General features: G+C 34.3%; 1 protein-coding gene across 10 annotated transcripts in view; it reads left to right on the top strand.

The window, feature by feature from the left end:
- RELCH (RAB11 binding and LisH domain, coiled-coil and HEAT repeat containing) overlaps nt 1-22,685 on the top strand; it is a 121,658-nt gene that overhangs the window by 65,083 nt on the left and 33,890 nt on the right. For 8 of the 10 annotated variants that reach the window (XR_003116686.1, XR_003116688.1, XR_003116687.1 and 5 more), the window contains 10 exons: nt 1,005-1,095; nt 3,733-3,804; nt 6,313-6,453; nt 6,863-7,027; nt 9,917-10,064; nt 12,401-12,557; nt 13,142-13,265; nt 15,103-15,151; nt 17,163-17,242; nt 22,493-22,599. Coding sequence is in view for 7 of the 10 variants with exons in the window: in XM_025365508.1 (XP_025221293.1) it covers nt 1,005-1,095; nt 3,733-3,804; nt 6,313-6,453; nt 6,863-7,027; nt 9,917-10,064; nt 12,401-12,557; nt 13,142-13,265; nt 15,103-15,151; nt 17,163-17,242; nt 22,493-22,599 (1,134 nt within the window). In the remaining 3 variants the exon portion in view is untranslated. Of the gene's footprint in view, nt 1-1,004; nt 1,096-3,732; nt 3,805-6,312; nt 6,454-6,862; nt 7,028-9,916; nt 10,065-12,400; nt 12,558-13,141; nt 13,266-15,102; nt 15,152-17,162; nt 17,243-17,706; nt 17,809-22,492; nt 22,600-22,685 lie in introns of all 10 variants that reach the window. The other 2 variants (XM_025365502.1, XM_025365507.1) reach the window with 2 other exon arrangements.

Here is a 22,685-nt window from a genome sequence, read left to right on the forward strand (position 1 = left end):
CAAAAATCTGATTCTTAAAATACCCCTTTACTGATATGATAGGTGTAGTTTTTAATTATAGAAACATTGGGAGAATAATCACTGGTTGTTTTAGTGTCTAGAAAGTGAAGTTGTGTAGAAACTGAAGGATTGGGCATATATAATCTCAGAATGTATGTGTGGGAAGGTAATTTGGAAAGTTATGAGATTCAGCCTCATACCTATACAGAAATCCCTTCACAACATCTGTCACAGGTGGTGTTGTCCCTGCTCGAGTGGCTAATCTTAACGAACTTAGGCTCTTGGTGGCGGCTTAGGCCATTGTTAGAAAGGTATAATTTTTCTTTTTTTTCTTGAGACAGAGTGTCACTCTGTTGCCAGACTGGAGCACAGTGATGCGATCTCGGCGCAGTGCAACCTCCACTTCCCGGGTTCAAGTGATTTCCCTGCCTCAGCCTCCCGAGTAGCTGGGACTATGGACAGGTGCCACCATGCCCGGCTAATTTTTTTTTTTTTTTTTAATTTTAGTAGAGATGGGGTTTCACCATGTTGGCCAGGGTGGTCTCAATCTCCTGACCTCGTGATCCGCCCGCCTCAGCCTCCCAAAGTGCTGGGATTATAGGCGTGAACTACTGTGCCCGGCCAAAAGGTCTAATTTTTCAAAACCAGATTGTGCAACATGGTGAAACACCATCTCTACAAAAAATACAGAAACTATCTGGGCATGGTGGTGAGCACTTATAGTCCCAGCTACTCGAGAGGCTGAGGTGGGAGGATGGCTTGAGCCTGGGAGGTGGAGGTTGCAGTAAACCAAGATCGTGCCACTGTACCCCAGTCTGGGTGACAGCCAGACTCTATCTCAAAAAAAAAAAAAAAAAAAGTCTAATTTGATTATACAAAAATCTTGTTCTCTATGTGAATTTATAGAGATGAGACTTTTTAACCCTTAGTCCTAGTTGTGCTTTCTAATGCAAATATAAGCTGTTTTGTGTTTTGTTTTGTTTTTTTTTTGTATTATTTTTCAGGCAAATGATACTGACAGGTTGTGTGGCATTTGCACGTCATGTTGGACCAACACGTGTAGAAGCTGAACTTTTACCACAGTGTTGGGAACAGGTAAATAACTGTATTGAGTTTTCACCTAGCTATTATAGCCTGATTTCTTAAAAAGATACATAGTTTCCTTTTTAAAGGCGTTTAAGAAATATGTGGGATATAAATTATGCTGATGTTTCTGTAGCTCAGCACAGTGGTTTATTAGTACTTACGAATGCTCTGGGGTGCTTTCCTTTATTCATTCAGTCAACAAATACTTATGAAACACTAATTTCAGTGCCAGGTACTGATGTAGTCACTAGGGATACAGTGGTGAACAAAAGACAAAGACATCCTAATGGTGAAATAAGAGGAAACAAAGAAATGGTCTGCTATTTTGCAGTAATTTATAATATGAAGAAAAATAAAGCAGGATAAGGGCGAGAGAGTGATGGGGAATGCTCTCCTAGGAAGGGTGGTTAGAGAAAGAATCTCTGAGGCAATGATGTTTAAGAAAGAATGTGCATGAAATAAGATGGAACAAGAACAAAGGCCCTGAGGTGGGAGTATACTTGATGCGTTCAAGAAACAGCAAGAAGACGTGTGTGTGTGTGTAAATAGAAATATATCTTGTATACTTGTATATATTACACATATACAAAGTGTAAATCTTTGATGTGGGAGGTTTTTGTATTTATACTTGAACTTATTTTACTAACAATGCTTTTGCTTTTATATTGAATTTAAAATTTCCAGTCCTCTGTAGAACTCAGAATCATTGACTTTCTAGACTTAATGTTTAGATCATTCAGCACCTCATTTTTCCACCTTAAAAAGATGGGTTTCCTGCTTATGGAGACAAATTACATGGCTTTATTTACAATAGCACAGTCACTTATTCTTAAGAAAAATATTAGTCTCCAGAATATCACTGAAGTATATAGTCATTTATAGTCCTATTCCCAAGTTCTTTGGGCATTCATTTTTTCCACCAAAATAATGTAGAATCCCCAGATTCAGTAGACAAAGTAAACATTACATGTAGTAATAACCACCTCTCACAATCCCTTATACCATCTATAAATTACAGTGCATACTAATTTAGGGTGAGGTTCTAATCACTTGATGTCAAAATAACTTGGCTACAATATATCCATACAACTTTCAGTTTACAATTCTATATATACAGTTAATTGTGCACATTTAATTTTTTATAGTTTTTTCATTTTCTTTTGTCTTTTTCCTTTCAAGTGTACAATTTAATGATTCAGTGTTGTGCAAGCTTCACTACAATCAATTTTTAAACATTTTTGCCACCTCAAAGACAAACCCTAACTGCTTGAATTTGGTTCTCCTCTTTCGAGATTATTTTGACTATTCCAGGTTCCTTGAATTTTCTTATGAATTTTAGGATCATTTTTCAATTTTTGCAAAGAAGCCAGCTGGGATTTTCATAAACAATGCATTGAATCTGTAGATTTATCTAGAGAGTATTGCCATCCTAATTTTATATATTGTCTTTCATTCTATGAATTTAGGATATCTTTCCATGCATTAGGTCTTTTAAAATTGCTTTCAACAGCGATTTGTAGTTTTCCGAGTGGTACACGTTTTGCCTTTTTGTTTTATTTATTTGTAAGTATTTCATTCTTTTGGATGCTATTGTAAATAGACTGTTTTCTTAATTTTATTTTTAGTTTGTTCATTGCTAATATATAGACATACAATTGATTTTTGCATTTACATTCAATTTTGAGACTTACTGAGCTAAAGAAAAGCAAACGAAAGTTTATGCACAGCCATACTTTGACATTCAAACCATTCTACTTTTGAGGTAACTACATCTGGATTAAATTTAATTCAAAGATGTCAGTTATAAACATCTCTACTGCCACCTCTTCTGTAACCTGAGTAAACTTGGATATCGGGGATCTATCTAGCCGCCTACCTCCAGTTTGTTTCCCAGTAGATTACTATATAATTTTTTTTCTTAATTTTAGGCATCCAATACATTAATGAATTATGTCACCTTTTCATATGGGAATATGAGAACAGATATACTTCTTTTCCAGTCAAAGAAAGATTTATATTCTATGAAGAAGACATATGGGAACAAAACCCAGTATGTGTCATTTTTTTTTTGTTATTTTTGGTTATGGTTCAGTGTAGTCATCACAATAGCAAAACCCCATCATTTTGCATTTGCAAACAGAGGAATGGATTGAAGTCCTGCTTACCTGAAAAATAAAAGCATATTTCTAGTAAGGGCTCTGGTCAAATCATTGATTAACTTACTTCCTCATCCCTTAGGTTGAAGAAAGAAGACTGGCACATATTATAGACCGTGTCTATAAGATCCAGAAGCTGAGTTTTCCAAATTTAAAAATATTCTACTGTTGCTAGGGAAAGGTCCTGGTTTCTCCTGATACTCTAAGGAAAGCCTAGTTTTAGGCAAGCCCATGATCTCTAGATACCTTACCACATTTTCATCTTTGATTTTCCCTTTTTTCTTTAACAGATGACCCCTGTAACCTCATGTTTAGGTTCTCCCTCACTCCCTCATTCCTGATCCAGGTATAGTCACACAGGGATTCCCAGAAGTGGAAAAGGAAGAAGCTTTATTGCATTCTTAACAGAATTTGTGGTGAAATGTAATTCTTTTTTAGAAGAAGGGAGGGTATGCTGTTATACTTGATTTATGTATTTATTTTGCTCTAGATTAATCACAAATACCCAGAAAGACGACTGCTTGTGGCAGAATCCTGTGGCGCATTGGCACCTTACCTTCCGGTAAGAATTGTCTTTTTTTTTTCTTAAAACTATTTTTCTAATAATCGAAAAACCTTTTTTTGAGTGTCTTATAGATTTTAATCCAAATATCTCCTAGACATGCTGTCTTAATAAAGAAAAGAGATGATCCAAAAAAGAAGAGATTCACATTAGTACAGTATGGCATTGCAAACACATAGGTACATTACCACTGATTTTGAATGAGTATAAATATATTAAACTATATGAGCAGTTCTTACAGTGTGGTCTGAGGACCCTGGGGGTTTCCTTGAGATCCTTCCAAAAAGGTCCATGAGGAGAAAACTGTTTTCATAATAATAAGACACTTTTTGTCTTTTTCACTGTGTTGAAATTTGTATTGTTGGTACAAAAGCAGGGATGGGCAAAAATGCTGCTGCATTAGCACTAATCAGGGCAGTGGCACCCAAATGTCCTATTATAGTAATGATTGTATTCTTTACTGCCATGCTTTTGCAGAAAAAGCCAATTTCACCTGAAAAGGAGTTTGCTGAATCAGTAAAATTGTTAATTTTACTAAATTTTGACCCGTGAAGCATGCATCTTCTTAATATTCTGTGAGACAAAATAGAAAGTACTCATATAAAAACTCTTTGCTGCATACTGAAAAATCATAGCCATTTGCAGGAAAAGCACTTAGGCAGTTGTTTGAGTTATGAGCTCAACTAGCTGCTTTTTTTTAGGGGACACCAATTTTACTTCACAGAAACACTTACAGCCAAACTGATTATTCAGACTTGGGTATGTGGCAGACATTTTCATGAAACTGGATGGAGTGAGAATGTCACTTCAAGGAAACCAAGTAGACAGCATTCATTGCCAGTGATAAAATTGGAGTAGCATGTATTTATACTCCTACTAACAGTACCTTGGAGTTTTTATTTTCCCATACCTTCACCAGGAGCTAGGCATGGTGAAATTTTTTAAGTGTTTTTCTAATGGAAGAAAATGCCTTACTGTTGTGATAAATCATATAGATAGATTGATGCAAATGGGTTTGAGCCTCTTATTTATTATTCCAAGACAGATGAACATCCCTTGCTCTCAAAGGATAAATAGACTGTTCTACTCTACTCCTAGAATACTAAGCAGTATTAATAGTAGATACAATGTTTCCTCAGTGGATCTATACTTGCCTTCTGTGTACCCCACTGTCACTGATAGCAGTGAAATCTCTGTACAGCGGCAGTTCCTCAGTGTGTTTATGACTCAAATAGAGTAATGCCTCCTGACCGATGCTCTGGTGGGGTCCCTGTGGCATACTAAAACTAATTGCCACAGTTGACCCTTGCCCAAATCAGTATAAAACAAATGCCCACTTAAAGTTTATTTACCTCTGTCATATTGCCTTGTGCGGATACCAACCAACAAGTCCTTTTAGATAGTTTAAAGTGTTTCAGGGCAATTTTTAGCCTAAACAGTAAATAAATGGGGCTGTACCAAAAGATGGCATATATTCACCAACCTAAATGTGTTTTAAGATATGCTAAAATTGCATGTATTTTTGTTTCTAAAAAGTGAAAACCAGACTTTTTAAAAATATCTTTCAAGCCTTGCTCTATATACCAAATCATGTTGTAAATTTATGAAAATAGCCATGTCCTCCGCCTTTATTTTTATTTTATCCTAGTTATTATATGGGAAAAGCACTTAAACAAGTTTATGTTTTAAGAATTTTATAAATTGATTAAATTGCAATATTAGTACAAGTAGGATAAGAGGAGCATGAATTTGTATATTGGTAGCTCTTAATCCTAACCTCAGCCATTAAACTAAAACATTCTTTATCATAACTGGAAAATATTCTGTGTGAAATCAAGCCACAGCAGTAGGTGTGCATTATATTAAATATTAGCATAAAAAAGAGCAATGCGATTTTTAAGTACTTTTAAAGTTCACTCTCATATTTTATTATCCTGTTTGAATTTTTTTTCCCACTTCTTCAAAGAAATAGGAATGCCAGGATTTTATAATGTTTCCTCACCATATCCCAGACAAATTTTCTAATTGCCAGAGAGATTTTTATAATTCCTCCTGTTACAACTCTCAGTGCGCTTCTCTGAGTGGAACGAACAGTGACAGGAGAGTCATTGTCCATTTGTAGTAGAGTTTGTAGTAGACTTTGTTGATTTGTCAAAAGTGTCTTCTAGTGTGAACTGCAAGGATTTGAGAGATTTTTAAATATTTAGTAAAGATATAAAAAAACAGGCTGAGAGATGATTAGTAAATGCCAAATTCAGAGTAGATATTATTGCCTCTACAGCAGAAGGGATTTGGGGCTGAGTCATATTTTTGCTATATCTGTAATGTTTTATGTCTTCAAAAAACAAAGGTCTGAAGCAAAATCTCCGTACAGTAGCAGTTAGCATTTTTAATAAAAATATTAATACCTGTTTAATCTGGATTTTGACTACACTGATGTTTGTCATATTATTTCCTATACTTCTGTGCTTAGATGTAAATAAATAGTAAAAACGTGTTTATTTTCAGAAAGAAATCCGTAGCTCCTTGGTTCTTTCAATGTTGCAACAAATGTTAATGGAAGATAAGGCAGATTTGGTAAGAGAAGCTGTTATCAAAAGCCTTGGTATCATAATGGGATACATTGATGATCCAGACAAATATCATCAGGTATGTTTTTCAGAATGACCTCCTTTTACTCAATTACAAAATTCCAAGTATTATAATATTCCAAATCTCTGATTTGGATACTTCATAATATATCATAAGGATGGCAGGTGTGATTTGAGGATGGCTGCCTGGTTTCAATTTTGCAGCTCAGAGGAAAGAATGCTACAGTTCAGTTAAAGTATCTGCCACAGCTTTCTGGCAGGAAATTGGCAGGATGTATTCTGTTTACCACTCCCTCTCTTTGGTTTGCTCGTCAGTGGATACATGGCAAGGCTAGGATTATGGATGGCCTTCTTTCTTGCTTAAAAATATTTTCTTAATTTATTGAAATTTTTATTACCTTTTAATAAGTGTTTTATTTTAAGTTTATCCCTTTAAAAATCTACATTTTCCTTTTTCTCATTGGCAGGGTTTTGAATTGTTGCTGTCAGCTTTAGGTGATCCCTCAGAAAGAGTAGTTAGTGCTACACATCAAGTATTTTTACCAGCTTACGCTGCGTGGACTACAGAACTTGGAAATTTACAGTCTCATCTTATACTTACACTACTGAACAAGATTGAAAAACTTCTCAGGGTGAGTTCTTCCTTTGTTTATATAGTTTATAGAAATTTAAAAGGTCTATCCTAAGCCATCTTGGAAGAATGTTAGGGAACAGAGACAGAAAGTGCCCCTTAGCTTAACATGCTAATACATTACCAGTTAAAGATACTGTTGGACTGGGGCCAAGAAAGAGATTTGAGGAAGTTTTGCTTTGCTGAAGCTGGAGGAGGAGAAAGGGCATGATGTGCACTGGTTAGCTGAAATGCACCTTCATGGAAGTAACTCCTGTGTTATTCAGAAAGCTAGCTCTTTCTTGACCCTTCTGAGTAGTTAAGTATTTTACACAAAGCATTAACTCTAGTTCCAGAATGCAGAGAAAATGAGTCTCTAAAGCTTTTTTACATAGTGTCAAAATTGCTTTAACTGTGGTTGTTCCACTCCAGTAGTTCATTTCTCATTTTTAAAATGAACTTTTAATTTTTCCCACATACAAGAATTAAAGAAACGTTGATGAAACAATATAAACTTCTTGATCCAGTTTTTGTACTAAAAGTTTCTTTTAGAGACTAGAAGAGAAACTATTATTTGTGTAGTGCATACTATGTGCCAAATCTATAAAAAGAGATAGGAAGTAGGAGAGGGGAAGTATTATAGCATGAACTGCTGCTGGGTTAGCATTTGAGCATTTCTATATGCCAACAGTGAATAAGCTGAAAAAAATCAAGAAAGCAATCCCATTTACAGTAGCTTAAAAAAAAATGCCTAGAAATATATATAACCAAAGAGATGAAGAATCTCTGCCATGAAAACTATAAAACATTGATGAAAGAAATTGAAGAGGAAATGTTAAAAAAAATAAAGATATCGATATTCAATTGTTCATAGAAAAATTGTTAAAAATGTGTATACTACCCAAAGTGATCTACAGATTCATTGCAATCCCTATCAAAATACCGAGGACATTCTTCAAGATATAGTAAAAGCAATCTGAAAATTCATGTGGAACCACTATGGCTAACCAAAGCAAGCCTGAGCAAAAAGAACAAATCTGGAAAAAGTGCACTACCTGACTTCAAAACGTACTTCAAAGCTCTAATAACCAACCATCTTGGTATTGGCATAAAATAGACATATTGACCAGTGTAATAGAGTAGAGAACCCAGAAATAAATTCACACATTTACAGCCAGCTCATTTTTGACAAAGGCACCAAGAACATACATTGAGGAAAGGACAGTTTCTTCAGTAAGTCAACTGAAAATGGATTAAGGACTTAAATGTAAGACATGAAACTACTAGAAGAAAACATTGTTTCAGAACATTGGTCTGAGCAAAGATTTTTGAAGAAAAATCTCGAAAGCATAGGCAACAAAAGCAAAAATAGACAAATGGGATATTAAAGTAAAAAGGTTCCCCACAGCGAAGGAATCATCTGAGTGAACAAACAGCCTACAGAATGGGAGAAAATATTTGCAAACTCTCCATCCAACAAGAGATTAATAACCAAAATATGCAAGGACTCAAACAACTCAACAGCAAAAAATAAATAAATAAATAAAATAAAAAATCCACTTAAGGAATGGGCAAATGATCTGAATAAACACTTCTCAAAAGAAGACATGGCCAAAAGGTATATGAAGAAGTGTTTAACATCTCTAATCATAAGGTAAATGCAAATCTAAACCAAAATGACTGTCACCCCAGTTAAATATCTGTCACCCCAGTTAAAATGACTATTATTAAAAAGACAAAAAAAAAAAAAAAATGCTGGTGAGGGTGTGGAGAAAGGGGAACCTTTGTACACTGTTGGTAGGAATGTAAATTAGTATAGCCACTATGGAAAACAGTGTGGAGGTTTCTCACAAAGCTAAAAACAGAAATATCTCTGATCCACCAATCCCACTACTGGGTATATATCTGAAAGAAAGGAAGTCAGTATATTGAAAAGACACATACTTTCAAGGACTCACATGTTGAGTTTCAAGCACTCACATGTTTCTTACAGTACTATTCATAATGGTCAGGATATAGATTCAATCTAAGTGTCCATCAACAGATGAATGGATAAAGAAAATATGGTACATATACACAATGGAATATTATTCAGCCATTTAAAAAAAAATGCTATCCTGTCATTTGCTGCAGCAGATAGCCTAGAGGACGTTATGTTAAGTGAAATAAACCAGGCACAAAGAGACAAATATTGAATGTTCTCACTCATATGTGGGAGCTAAAACAATTGTTCTCAAGGAGGTAAAGAGTGGAATGGACCAGAAACTGGGGGCTGGGGGAGTAATGAATAGAAAAATACAGTTAGATAGAAGAAATACATTCTAGTGTTTGATAGCACAGTAGGGTGTGCTATCAAATATATATATTTGATAATATACAATATATTATGTATATAATATATACTATACAATAATAGATTATATATTTCAAAAATCGCTAGAAGATTTGGAATGTTCATAATACAAAGAAATGATAAATGTTCGAGGTGATGCATATCTCAATACCTTGATTCGATCATTACACATTGTATGCCTGTATCAAAATATCACATGGTACCCCATAATATGTACAATTATTTATGTATCAATTCTAACAAGAAAAAAGATAAAGTGATTCCTGTCCCTTACTTTAATTTCTTTACCATGTCTTATAAAATTTCAGAAAATAAGAGCTTCTCTAATGAAAAAGTAAAGTTATAAAAACTATTCCCTACAAATGGAAATGACTGATGTTTACCCTATAGTTTTCCATGTAAAAGATTCTACCACTCTATAGTGCCTTACCGCTTGAGTCCAACGTACAGATCCTTAAATCTTTGATTTGCCACAAAAAGGAAGAACATCATACATAAATCCAATTAGCAATGTAGCTTCAAAAGACTAAAATTAGCTTCCACCTCCTTATGTTTCAGGAAGGAGAACATGGGCTGGATGAACACAAGCTCCACATGTATCTTTCTGCCTTGCAGTCGTTGATCCCATCTCTCTTTGCATTAGTGCTACAGAATGCACCTTTCTCCAGCAAAGCCAAGCTTCATGGTGAAGTGCCACAGATAGAAGGTACTGAACTTGAATTCTGGAAGAAAAATGTAGAATATGAGCTTAGCTTCCCAAAGAATTGTTTTTCATTAAAAGTCTAAAAATCACTTTATATGACAGCATAATTATTAAAATGTATTATGTGTGTAGAATCTTGTGGTCATCAGATTATACCTATGGTAAACAATACGGCTTCATCTTTTATGAAAAAGCCCTGTTGTCTTTTTTTATAATATTTATACTTTCTTTTTGCTCTTAATCTATAGCCTTTTTATATACTTTCTGGGGAGGCTGAAATAAGTATTTCCTTCAGTTAACAGATCTGAGTCAACAAAAGATTCGTTTAATAGTTACTAGTGCCAGTATATGAAGCTTGTCATTTCTGTTTTCTTTATATTTTCTTCCCCAACTTTATAATCTTATTTTTAATAGGGGAAGGTAAATATAATTACTTTTTTCTACTATGTCCTTGTTAGAAAGAAATACAAGCATCTGTGGCAGAATTTGTGTTTTTCCAAAGAAGAAATGTGACTTACTTTCAGAAGTATGTAAAATTGACAGCAGAGGCCAGTATTTTCTTATCTTACTCTCCAGGTAGCTAGTAAATGACCTTTGCAAGTTGGCAGGCAATTGATAACCTTGTTGCACCTTAACGTCCAGGACAAATGGCTATAGACAAGCTATTGCTATGTGTCAGGCACCTTTGCAGCCTTTTCAAAGTTGTGAAATTATCCATGTCTCTTACTGGTTTCTAATGGACAAAGAATTACAACACTGAGAACATCAACAGACACTTAATCTTTTTCAATTTCATTTTTCATGTAAACTGTAGGCTACATGGAGTATGTATTTGGAGTATGATGCAGTGTGTCCAAAGATACACGAAGCCACATGATAAAAATAGTGTATACTATTTGAATGTCAGTTTTATTTGGGAAATTGAGAATGAATGGTGTGGAGTTAATTTAACATTTTTAAATGATATTATTGAGGAGAATGAAAATTCAGACTTTAGATAAGACTTCATAAAGCTCTCCCAGCTGGCCACTTCAGGTTCTGCCCCTTTACTCTTACTCATTTAGGCATTTCATCTGCCTAGGGATTTTCCTGTCTTTCTGATTCCCTTTTTCTTTTTAATTTTCTGTAGTCGTTTACTATGGCTGCCTTAACAAAGTACCACCAACTGAGTGGCTTAAACAACAGAAATTTATTATCTCACACTTCTGAATGTTAGAAGTCTGAGATCAAGGTGATGGCAGGGTAGGCTCCTTAGGAAAACTGCGAGGTAAAGGCTGTTCTGGGCTCTCCCCTGGCTTCTGGTGGTTTGCTGGCAATCTTTAGTGTTTCTTGGCTTTTAGATGCATCACCCCAAACTTTGCCTTTATCTTCACATGGCACACTCTCTGTGTGCTTGTTTCTGTGTCCAGATTTCCCCTTTTTATAAGGACATCAATCGTGTTGGTTAAGGGACTACTTCAGTATGATTTCATCTTGTCTCACTACATCTACAGCAACCCTGTTTCCAAATAAGATCCCATTCTGAGATACTGGAGATTAGGACTTAAACATAAAAATTTGGGCAGGGGGCAGTTCTACTCATAATACTTGTTATTCTCTCATTTATTTCACAAATGATTCTCAAATGTCATCTATTGCCAACCATATGCTACAGATTAGATAGAACAGTACCATCCTGAACATATTCCTTCTAATACTCATGGGATTCCTTCTAACATTTATGTGACCTTTTCTTGTGATTGTCCTTTATTTTTGGTTCTTGTTGACTTACTTTAACTTTCTGACTTTTAACAGTAGCTATAAATGTTAATGTTACTATACCTTCATTTAGGTTATAATGTATTTATTATAAATGAGGATTTATTATATCCTCATTTAGGATATATCCATATGTCTATATGTCCATTTATATATACACACACATATAATTTGGGTTGTAATTTGTTATGAATGAAGATTTGTTTTCTCATAAAAATGGTAACCCACACAAATATTTTTATCACCAATTTACTACACAACATGAACAAATATTTATGTCAGGCATTGTTTTAGACACTTAGGACACAATCATGAATAAAATAGATAAAAATTTCTGCTCATAGTGCTTACATTCTGCTGTGGGAATAAAATCGTTTGAGATTTGTTGGATTTGTTCTCATATCACAAGAATTTCTTGATTTTCCCAAAAAATGACTTCATTAGTATATTTCAATTTTATACTATACAATAAGAAAGTAATTAAATATGAGGAGGAAGGACCTTATTTTCCTTTCAACAGAATATCTAAGTTCCCAAAATGCCAATTTCCATATGATTTATTTTGCTTCTGTTATGTGTAGTGACTAGGTTTCCTCGGCCTATGTCGCCTCTTCAAGATGTGTCCACTATTATCGGAAGTCGTGAGCAATTGGCAGTGCTACTACAACTTTATGACTACCAGCTGGAACAGGAGGGTACAACAGGCTGGGAGAGTTTACTGTGGGTTGTCAATCAATTGTAAGTTACCACCTCCATATTAATTTGAATGGATGATAACTCTTATATTTAGCCTTGGCCCTGAGGACAAAATATAACAAAACTTTTAGAATGTAACTTGGCATCATTTATGGTAAACACCTTTAGGGCACAGAGGATTCACACCACTGGATATGTAATTTATCTGAGAAGAAGGTGCTGCTGTATTTTATCCAAATGATCTATCTACCATCTCATTTGTCCAATCGTGGCGATGGATTTTAAACTACATCTAGACTTCTCATTTTTCAGGCTAAAATGATGCCATCTAAAGCCACGCTCTTGTGTGAAGCATCATATCCATAGATTTGAGTCACATTAACTATGTACTCAGAATTCTACCATTAAGGATTTCATATATTTTCTGGCAAACAGTTAAAATTTACTTTTTAAAGTGTATACAGTATAATGTAATCTTACGACCTTTTCAGAGGGTCCCAAACAATGCCATTCCTTTCAAAGAATGAAATAGAAGAGGTTATTAGATTTGCATTGTTTCAGAAATTGGCAAGGAAACAGTAATTTATATGTATCCCCTGCCTATTTTTCTTTCCTTTCACATTCAGGTTGCCACAACTTATAGAAATAGTTGGCAAAATTAATGTTACTTCAACTGCCTGTGTCCATGAATTCTCCAGATTTTTCTGGCGCCTTTGCCGGACATTTGGCAAAATTTTTACAAACACTAAGGTAAAAACTTGTATTCCATGTTTTCTTATATGAAAAAGACATAGAAATGTAATGTGTAAACACTGTAACAGAGTAAATAAAAGCATGAACCATTCTTTTATCTAATTTGCTTCTTTAATATCTTAGAATACTATGATAGTAAAAAATGTTCTAGTTGGTAATATTCTTATCTTTACTGATTTTCAGAAGATGATTTAGCCTACGCTTCGTTCATATCCAGACTTGGATATAAGCTTTACTCATTGTGGATAGCCTCAAAAATTTTCAGTATTATAGGAAGTGTCAGCTAGGGAACTCAGCCACAATCCTTTGAATGTGCTGCTGGTACTTACTGTCTATCACAGGTTCAGGAAGCAGCTGTTTGCTCAGCACACTTTGGTAAAAACCTCAAGCGATTGTGGAACCACAGCAACTTATATATAAAACTTGCTGCGAAGATACCACCTCTTAGAATAGCATGGACACTGGAGATAAATTCTACATATTTCAGTCATTACCAAAAGTATCATTTGTCACATTTGCCTATCCAGGTTATTTTGTAGTTTCAAATATTAACATTGGAATGTCATTAGATCCTAATTTATTCATTAATCCTATAATCCATTTGTCTTCATAACATTTTGTTAAACCAGTTCTTTAGAGAGCTAATAAGAGACATAAAAAGGTGTAGTTTCTATAATCAAATGTTAATCAACACATTTAGAAGGTAAGCATTTTAATTATTAAATTTAATTTAGTATAGCTCTTTACTATTAAATCTGTAGTTGAAACATTTGAAGTAAATAGTATGGTATAAGGAACTGGACAAAATTCAGAAGACTTGGGTTATGGTCCTATTATCTGTTGACTAATGTTTATGATCTTTAATATTTAAGTTAAATTATCTGGGCTTAGTCTTTTCATGTGTAAAATGAAGAATTTGCTTCCATGTCTTTTAATTCTGTAAGTATGATTCAGTACACGAACCTTTTAACACTGGTCTGTCTCTCAGTTTAAGCTAAAGATACGAATTAATGTGCCTCACCTACAGAGAGGAAGGCAAAAACCAGACCTTAATGTTATTGTAGGAAAAACAAAATTATTTTATATTTTTCACTAGCATTCAGTTGTTAAACAGATATAATTTGATTTTCCTGTTATCAATATTGGCAAAAATTGTTTGATATCTCCAAAACAAGTAGCTATTTTTTTTTTCAAAAAGCAAGTAGGAATCTACTTATGTACTTAACAGTAAGTGGTTGTCTTCAGTGGCCTGAAATCTTTGATAACTTTAATAATAAAAAATTTAAGCAAGCCTTTGTTCTAACTTAACATATTAAAGTTAAATTGTATATTTCATATTTCATTTTGAAAAGTTGTAATAATTAATATCACATGATGAATATGTTACTTTCTGAACACCTGAAGTGACTGGAATTCCTTTTCATTTTTTAAAAATACAGCCAAATGCTTTTTTCGATAATTCTAACCGTATAATATCTACCTAAATAGTCCTTCTATAACCAAGTTCAGTTTTAGAAAGCAGTAATTTCAACCACTTAAAATCATATTGGAAATTATTTTAATTTAATAAAAGAAACCAGAGGCCATTGACTTGAGTTGATTTTTTCAAAAATTTATCCTTAAAGTTTTCATTTTCATTAATTTGACTCTTTTATCCTAAGCCTCATGATTAAGAATTAATTACATTTCTGACCACTTGACTTAGTCATCTATAAAGCTAAATAAATAAATAAATAAATAAATAAATAGTAGTAGCAACAGTAGTAAACATTTCATTTAATCAATTTGCCCATTGAACCTGAGACTTTTTGAATCTTTTCTTTGGGTTGCTTAGGTTAAACCTCAGTTCCAGGAGATTTTGAGACTATCTGAAGAAAACATTGGTGAGTTTGTTCATTATTACTTTTAAAAACAATTGCATTTCTTTATGCAGGAAAAATGCTGTATTCTCCATATATGTAGATTGTATAAATGAACTAGCAACTACAATTGAAAAGGAAAATTTATATTATGGAGTTCTTGGTTTTGTAACTATGTCACATCTAATATCCTTCCCATGAGGTGACAGTGAGATTAATCGCTGTCAGTCTGATTGTAAATAGATACCTTCACTGTAACCATTTTAATATAAGGCTGAACTTTACAGCCTGGGTACTCAACCTTTAGAGGTCTGAAGTAGTATATTCAAGAGACTGACAGTTATAAAATAAGCTGCATCTAATTCTTAATTAGTTCTGTATACTTTTAAAAATTAGACATAGCAGAAAAGAATGGTATATGAGCATATATGTTTTCCAAATGAAACATGAGAGAAACTACAGGCTTGAATGGGTAGCTCCAGCTATTTCGTTGATAGTTTTCACTCATCTACTTTAAGAAGTCTACTTATGGCACCATTGGCCTAAGTATTTTTCTAGCTTCTAGGAATAAACTGTGGAACATGTGTAGCACCCCCCACCCCCATTTCTAACTTGGTTGATTTTGAATATATATATCTATATAGAGAGAATATATATATATCTATCCTAGGGGTGTGTGTGTGTGTGTGTGTGTGTGTGTGTGTGTGTGTGTATACCTTAGTGGTTTGAGTTGAATGGTTTAGAAAACACCATTTTTGGCAGTCCTCAGAGGTAGTCAGAGAATGAATAAATTAATTCTTTCAAGCCTGAAGACATTGAAGACATTTGGGGCAGGGGAGGGGGACAAATAACTCCCAAAGTTTATTTTGAATGTCTTTTTAAAGGATTGATATTTGTAATGCCTAAATTGTTGGTATTATATGTTTATTATTCTTGTGATAAATTAGTGAAGAGAAAAGGTAAATATTTTAAAAACTGACAACTTTTGGAATTATTAGCCACGAATGTTTAGCTGTTGAAATAGGAAGTGATTATTAGCCCCTGTATATATAGTCCATATCTATGAATATACTTTAAGCTTATGTTCTAACATTAACATCAACACTCCCTCCCCAAAAAAGGTACTCTTACCAAGAGAATAAACAAATCTCAAAAACTAATTAATGTGAAAATGGAACTGTCTTTTTTGCAAAATTTCTTCAGGGCAGTTAGTTAAATAAATCTTTTCAACTCAATTTCTTTATGTAGTACCCTCAGAAAATAATTTGAAGCCATATACAAAATAAGTATAGTTAAAAAACTATTCTTGGGAATGTAACAGCAAACATAAAGCACTTGAAACAGTGCCTCATGATCAGTAAATAAGAGCTCTTGGTGCTGTGAATAATAATTGTCCTCTCACAACTTTTCTTTTGAAATTGTCCATAGAGGCTGTATAAGAAAATCTCTTGTAAAGTAGTTACAGGGCACACAACTATGGTTGCATGCTTTCCCCTTTTTCTCTGCTTTACTTAGCATGATTCCTTCCCCCTCCATGAAAATAATCAGGGCTTTGTCTGGCTGAAAACTGTATTGAGGATGCAGGAGGGGCTCAGGAAATCAGGCTAGTACTGAAAACTACCTCATATATAGAAATAGATCAAATAACATATATCTATGTGCTTTTAGGTGAGTGCGTTTACATTTTACTAAACTGCAAATTGAAAGCATAAAAATTTTGGACAACCTGCCTATATGGACACTTAGAAGACTTTCAAGAAGAAAGTTCTGATTTCCAATTATGGAAATCAAGAGTATAACATCTCGTTTGGGTTATTAAAGTTCTTTCCCATTTATCAGAAATGTTTATGCTAATGGCTCTTCAAGAAACACTAAGTTGTATTTTACAACCACCAAAAAACATGTTTTTCAAAGTAATGATAATATTTCCTTGTAACCTAGTAAACAGTTGTAATTTTAAATATAATCACATTACAATTTTTTTCTTTACACTTAAAATATACTTACTTTTTTAAAATTATTTTAATAATTTTAGATTCCTCAGCAGGAAATGGGGTCCTCACTAAAGCTACAGTCCCTATTTATGCAACAGGAGTCCTTACGTGTTATATTCAGGTAAGGGAAAAATTCTTACTCTCTAGTAAAAGTCTTTACATTTAGAAAAATATCTAGTATTGTGTCTTCTTAATGTAAGTGACATTGCTACCAACAAAGGAAAACAATTTACTTATTTTATTCAATAAATAATTTATAATGGATAGCATATTTGAATAATAAGGGCCTAAGTAAAACCTCACTTGAACAAATAAATTTAGAGATTATGAGCTTTTTGATATTTTGTTAGAAGTGTTAGATTATACTGACTTAGCAGAGTTTCTCTGTGTTCCATAAGTTTTTCATAAATAAATGACAAGCAGAGCACATACATTAGGTGAACTAAGCTACAGAGCACTGTAGAACACTATACCTTATCATCATTTTTAGCTAAGTACTTTTTAATAATGCGGGTTGAGTGTATCCCTTATCTCAAATGCTTAGGATGAAAGTGTTTTCAGATTTTGGATTTTTTTTTTTTTCAGATAAAGGAGTATTTGCATATACATAATGAGATATCTTGGGGATGGGACCCAAGTCTAAACACAAAATGTGTTTCATATATACATTATACACATAGCCTGAAGGTAATTTTATACAATATTTTAAATAATTTTGTGCATGAAACAGTTTGTGTACATTGAACCATGAGAAAGCAAAGGAATCGCTGTCTCAGCCACCATGTGGACAATCTGGTTGGTTGGCATCACCATCATTCCTGACTTTGCATTTATATGCTACCAATAAGCAATCATTTTCTTATACTTTTTCACACATATGTACTTAACAATAAGAAAATATGACATATCATCAATACAGCAAAAAAAAAATAATGTGCTCAGGCCGGGCGCGGTGGCTCAAGCCTGTAATCCCAGCACTTTGGGAGGCCGAGACGGGCGGATCACGAGGTCAGGAGATCGAGACCATCCTGGCTAACATGGTGAAACCCCGTCTCTACTAAAAAATACAAAAAACTAGCCGGGCGCGGTGGCGGGCGCCTGTAGTCCCAGCTACTCGGAAGGCTGAGGCAGGAGAATGGCGTGAACCCGGGAGGCGGAGCTTGCAGTGAGCAGAGATCCGGCCACTGCACTCCAGCCTGGGCGGCAGAGCGAGACTCCGTCTCAAAAAAAAAAAAAAAAAAAAAATAATGTGCTCAGGGTAGCAAAGCACAGAATACCTGTATCAGCTGCTAAAAAACAGCCACAGCAAATGATGACCGGCTTTCACACACAGTATCAGTTTGGTACTCACAAAGTTTCAAATTTTAGAGCATTCTGGATTTTCAGATTAGGGATGCTTAAGCTGTACTTTATTTTTCTTAATTGTTACTACATAAGAAATTACCCCAAAACATAATGGTCTATTATAACTGTTTCATTTGCTCATGATTCTGTAATCTGGGCCTCACTCAGCTTTGTCCTCTTCTGCTGTTCTTGCCGGCAGTCACTTCTGTTGCTGCAGTAAGTGTGTTAGCTGATGGGGTCTCTATGTAAGTCTCAGGACCTCTCTCTCTCCACATGGCTTCTGAAGCAGCAGAGCCAGACTTACCACATGGTAGCTAATGCCTCCCAAGAATGAAAAGGCAGAATCTGCTAGGCTAAGGCTTAGGCCTGGAATTAGCACAACATGGTTTCTACTACAGTCCCTTGCTAAATAAGTCACAGGCCCAGCCCAGATTCAAGCAAAAGAAGGGAAGTAAGCCAGGGTGTGAACCAGGAGGTGTGGTTCAGTGGTGGCCACCATGTAACAGGCTGCCATACTCTACTTAACATTGTTTTCAGTAAATAACATATGATGTGTCTCAAAGCATAGTAGTAATTTTTAAGTATGAGGCAGTCCCACCAGTAAGGTGGAAATACTGACTCGGGATAAAGCACTTTTAGAAGTTAGAATGTAAGAATGAAGAAAGAACACCTTTTCCAATGGTCTCCTGAACTTTTACCCACTACTAACTTACTAATTTTGCTCTTTAAATTCAAAGTACAGCAATTCATATTTATTGTACTCTTCTTTCTTTTTAATTTTTATTATTGCATTTTAAGTTCTAGGGTACATGTGCACAGTGTGCAAGTTTGTTACATCAGTATACATGTGCCATGTCGGTTTGCTGTACGTATTAACTCGTCATTTACGTTAGGTATTTCTCCTAACGCTATTCCTCCCCCTGCCCCCCACCCCATGACAGGCCCCAGGGTGTGATGTTCCCCACCCTGTGTGCAAGTGATCTCATTGTTCGATTCCCACCTATGAGTGAGAACATGGGTGTTTGGTTTTCTGTCCTTGTGATAGTTTGCTGAGAATGATGGTTTCTGGCTGCATCCATATCCCTGCAAAGGACACGAACTCATCGTTTTTTATGGCTGCATAGTATCCCATGGTGTATATGTGCCACATTTTCTTAATCCAGTCTGTCACTGATGGACATTTGGGTTGGTTCCAAGTCTTTGCTAATGATATTTCTAGTTCTAGATCCTTGAGGAATCACCACACTGTCTTCCACAATGGTTAGACTAGTTTACACTCCCACCAACAGTGTAAAAGCATTCCTATTTCTCTACATCCTCTCCAGCATCTGTTGTTTCCTGACTTTTTAATGGCGTGAGATGGTATCTCATTGTGGTTTTGATTTGCATTTCTCTGATGACCAGTGATGATGAGCATTTTTTCATGTGTCTGTTGGCTGCATAAATGTCTTCTTTTGAGAAGTTCTGTTCATATCCTTTGCCCAATTTGATGGGGCCGTTTTTTTCTTGTAAATTTGTTTAAGTTGTTGTAGATTCTGGATTTTAGCCCTTTGTCAGATGGGTAAATTAGAAAAATTTTCTCCCATTCTATTCACTCTGATGGTAGTTTCTTTTGCTGTGCAGAAGCTCTTTAGTTTAATTAGATCCCATTTGTCTATTTTGGCCTTTGTTATCACTGCTTTTGGTGTTTTCGTCACGAAGTCCTTGCCCATGCCTATATCCTGAATGGTATGGTGTAGATTTTCTTCTAGGGTTTTTATGGTTTTAGGTCTAACAGTTAAGTGTTTAATGCATCTTGACTTAATTTTTGTATAAGGTATAAGGAAGGGATCCAGTGTCTGCTTTCTACATATGGCTAGCCAGTTTTTCCAGCACCATTTATTAAATAGGGAATCCTTTCCCCATTTCTTGTTTTTGTCAGGTTTGTCAAAGATCAGATGGTTGTAGATGTGTGGTGTTATTTCTGAGGCCTCTGTTCTGTTCCATTGGTCTATATATCTGTTTTGGTACCAGTTACTGTACTCTTCTTTCAAGACAAATTTAAATCATCCTATAGTATTAAAATACAGTTACAGTATCACATATTACCTTGCAATAGAAGTTACAGCTCTGTTAAAGTGGCACAGTATTCTTTTAAATTTTTCTTTTCTATACTAGTTTCTGATACTACCCTGATATGGATACTTTTCTGTTTGTTAAATATTTTAAGTCATGTATGTTAATAAATTGTCTCTATTGTTCGGTAAATTTTTGGAGATCAAAGACACTAAGTCCTAACAGTGCCAGACACAACAGTATGCCTATCATTCTCCTCTTTAACTTTGGAAAGTGTCCTTGTGTGATGTCACTATTTTATTCTCTCTCTTTTTCATCCTCTTGAAGTTTTGTTAATATTTTTATTTTAACCATAAATAACATTTTAAATCATAGTAATTAAATGCCAAAAACAAGGTTTGGCTCATAGTAGGCCCTCAGAATGGATCTGTTGAATAAATGAATAAGGGGCATTTCTTTTGAGACATTATGAAGTCTAAATATGTTATTCATATCTGTAAAAAGATAAGAACTTTTCAGCTTATTACAAAATAAATAGTATATTGAGGTAGCAATCACAGATTGCCAGTGTTTCTTATTTTAGGAAGCACATACCAGCAGTTAATGTTTATCTTACTAAACAAAACTTTTTGTTAGGGTAAATTATAGTAAACAAAAATTATCTTGAACAAATATATAAGCAGTATTACTTGTTTTGAGATTCCAAAAATGATAAATAAGATTTTAGTAAATTTTTAAAAATCAAAAGAATTCATACTTATTTAGAAGTCTTATTTTATAGCTCTTATTTCACATTTAGGTTTTTCTCAGATTTCCAGCTTGTTTTCCAAAGTTATGTCTATTTTATATTTGAAATAGTACGTAACTAAAAATGGGTGAAATCCCCATTCCAGAGATGCCCTGATGCTGATTTGTCAGTTAAACTGCGTGTCCTGAAACTGTTGTATTCATCCTTTTTTCATGTTAACCATTACTTTTGTCAGTCCTTATCTCTACTTCATTCTAAACTAACCTGATTATGTAGAAAAAAAAAAAAGGGTAGGTGGTGATCCAGTCTTCCTCATGGATCTATTGATACATTCAGAAGCTCTTTACTGTTGACATCCTATGTCCCTAATGTCAACTTGACTTTATTATGTATTTATTTTCTGAAAGACTATCAGATTCCCTTCCCATGTACATTCAGGTTAATTTAACATACAAAGTTATTTTTTTTTTACTCTCTTAATTTAGCAGGTTTTCTTTTTCTAACATATTTTCTGATTATGAAAGTAATAATAGTTCGTTGAAGAAAGTTTGAAAAATACAAGGTATTTTTTAATCAAGGTGTGCATCTGTTTCTTAAAAGAACACAGTAGTCTATATTTTACCAAGCATGCAGTTTTCATCACTAGGATATTGCAAAGATAATTTCTTAGAAATCAATTTTCTACTATTTTTTCTACAAGGGGGTAACTGTTCTAGTAGTTTGTATTATGTAGAGCCAAAATTCATGGGAACTAAAATTGGTAAAGTAAATTTTAATAAAAGATTATACCTTTTAATGTTCTAAATCAGGACCAACCATCCAAACTTTTTACAGTGATGGAAATAATCTGTAGCTGAGTTGTCCAATCAGATAGGCACTTGCCACATGTGTCATTAAGCCTTTGCACTGTACCCAGTTCAACCAAGGAACTGAATCTTTCACTTTACATAATTTCTCATTTAAATTTAAATATAAGTAGCCACATGTGGCTAGTGGCTACTACTATATTAGACCACAGGTCTAAATTAAAGTATCAGGATAGTCTTTGTCTTCATACCATTCTGATGATAGATATGCTTAATAAATATCTTTTAATTAAAATAGCTTCAAAATTTGGATATTTTCCCCTTATTTGGTAACATTTTCTTATTATAGATAGGTAAATATGGTATTTAGTTCTACTTGATTGTTTCGATATTCATTATCAGTATTTTTCCTCTGTAGGAAGAAGACCGAAAACTGTTAGTTGGATTCTTAGAAGATGTAATGACGCTGCTTTCATTATCTCATGCTCCTCTTGATAGCCTGAAGGCTTCTTTTGTGGAATTGGGGTAAGAAATAACAGCTTATAGTTTGCTAAAAGGCACATAAAGTTTTTAGATTGGATGTATAGAGTACATATTTTAAGTCTCAAAGA

Source organism: Theropithecus gelada, chromosome 18 (assembly GCF_003255815.1).
Source record: "Theropithecus gelada isolate Dixy chromosome 18, Tgel_1.0, whole genome shotgun sequence".
NCBI classification, from domain to species: domain Eukaryota; kingdom Metazoa; phylum Chordata; class Mammalia; order Primates; family Cercopithecidae; genus Theropithecus; species Theropithecus gelada.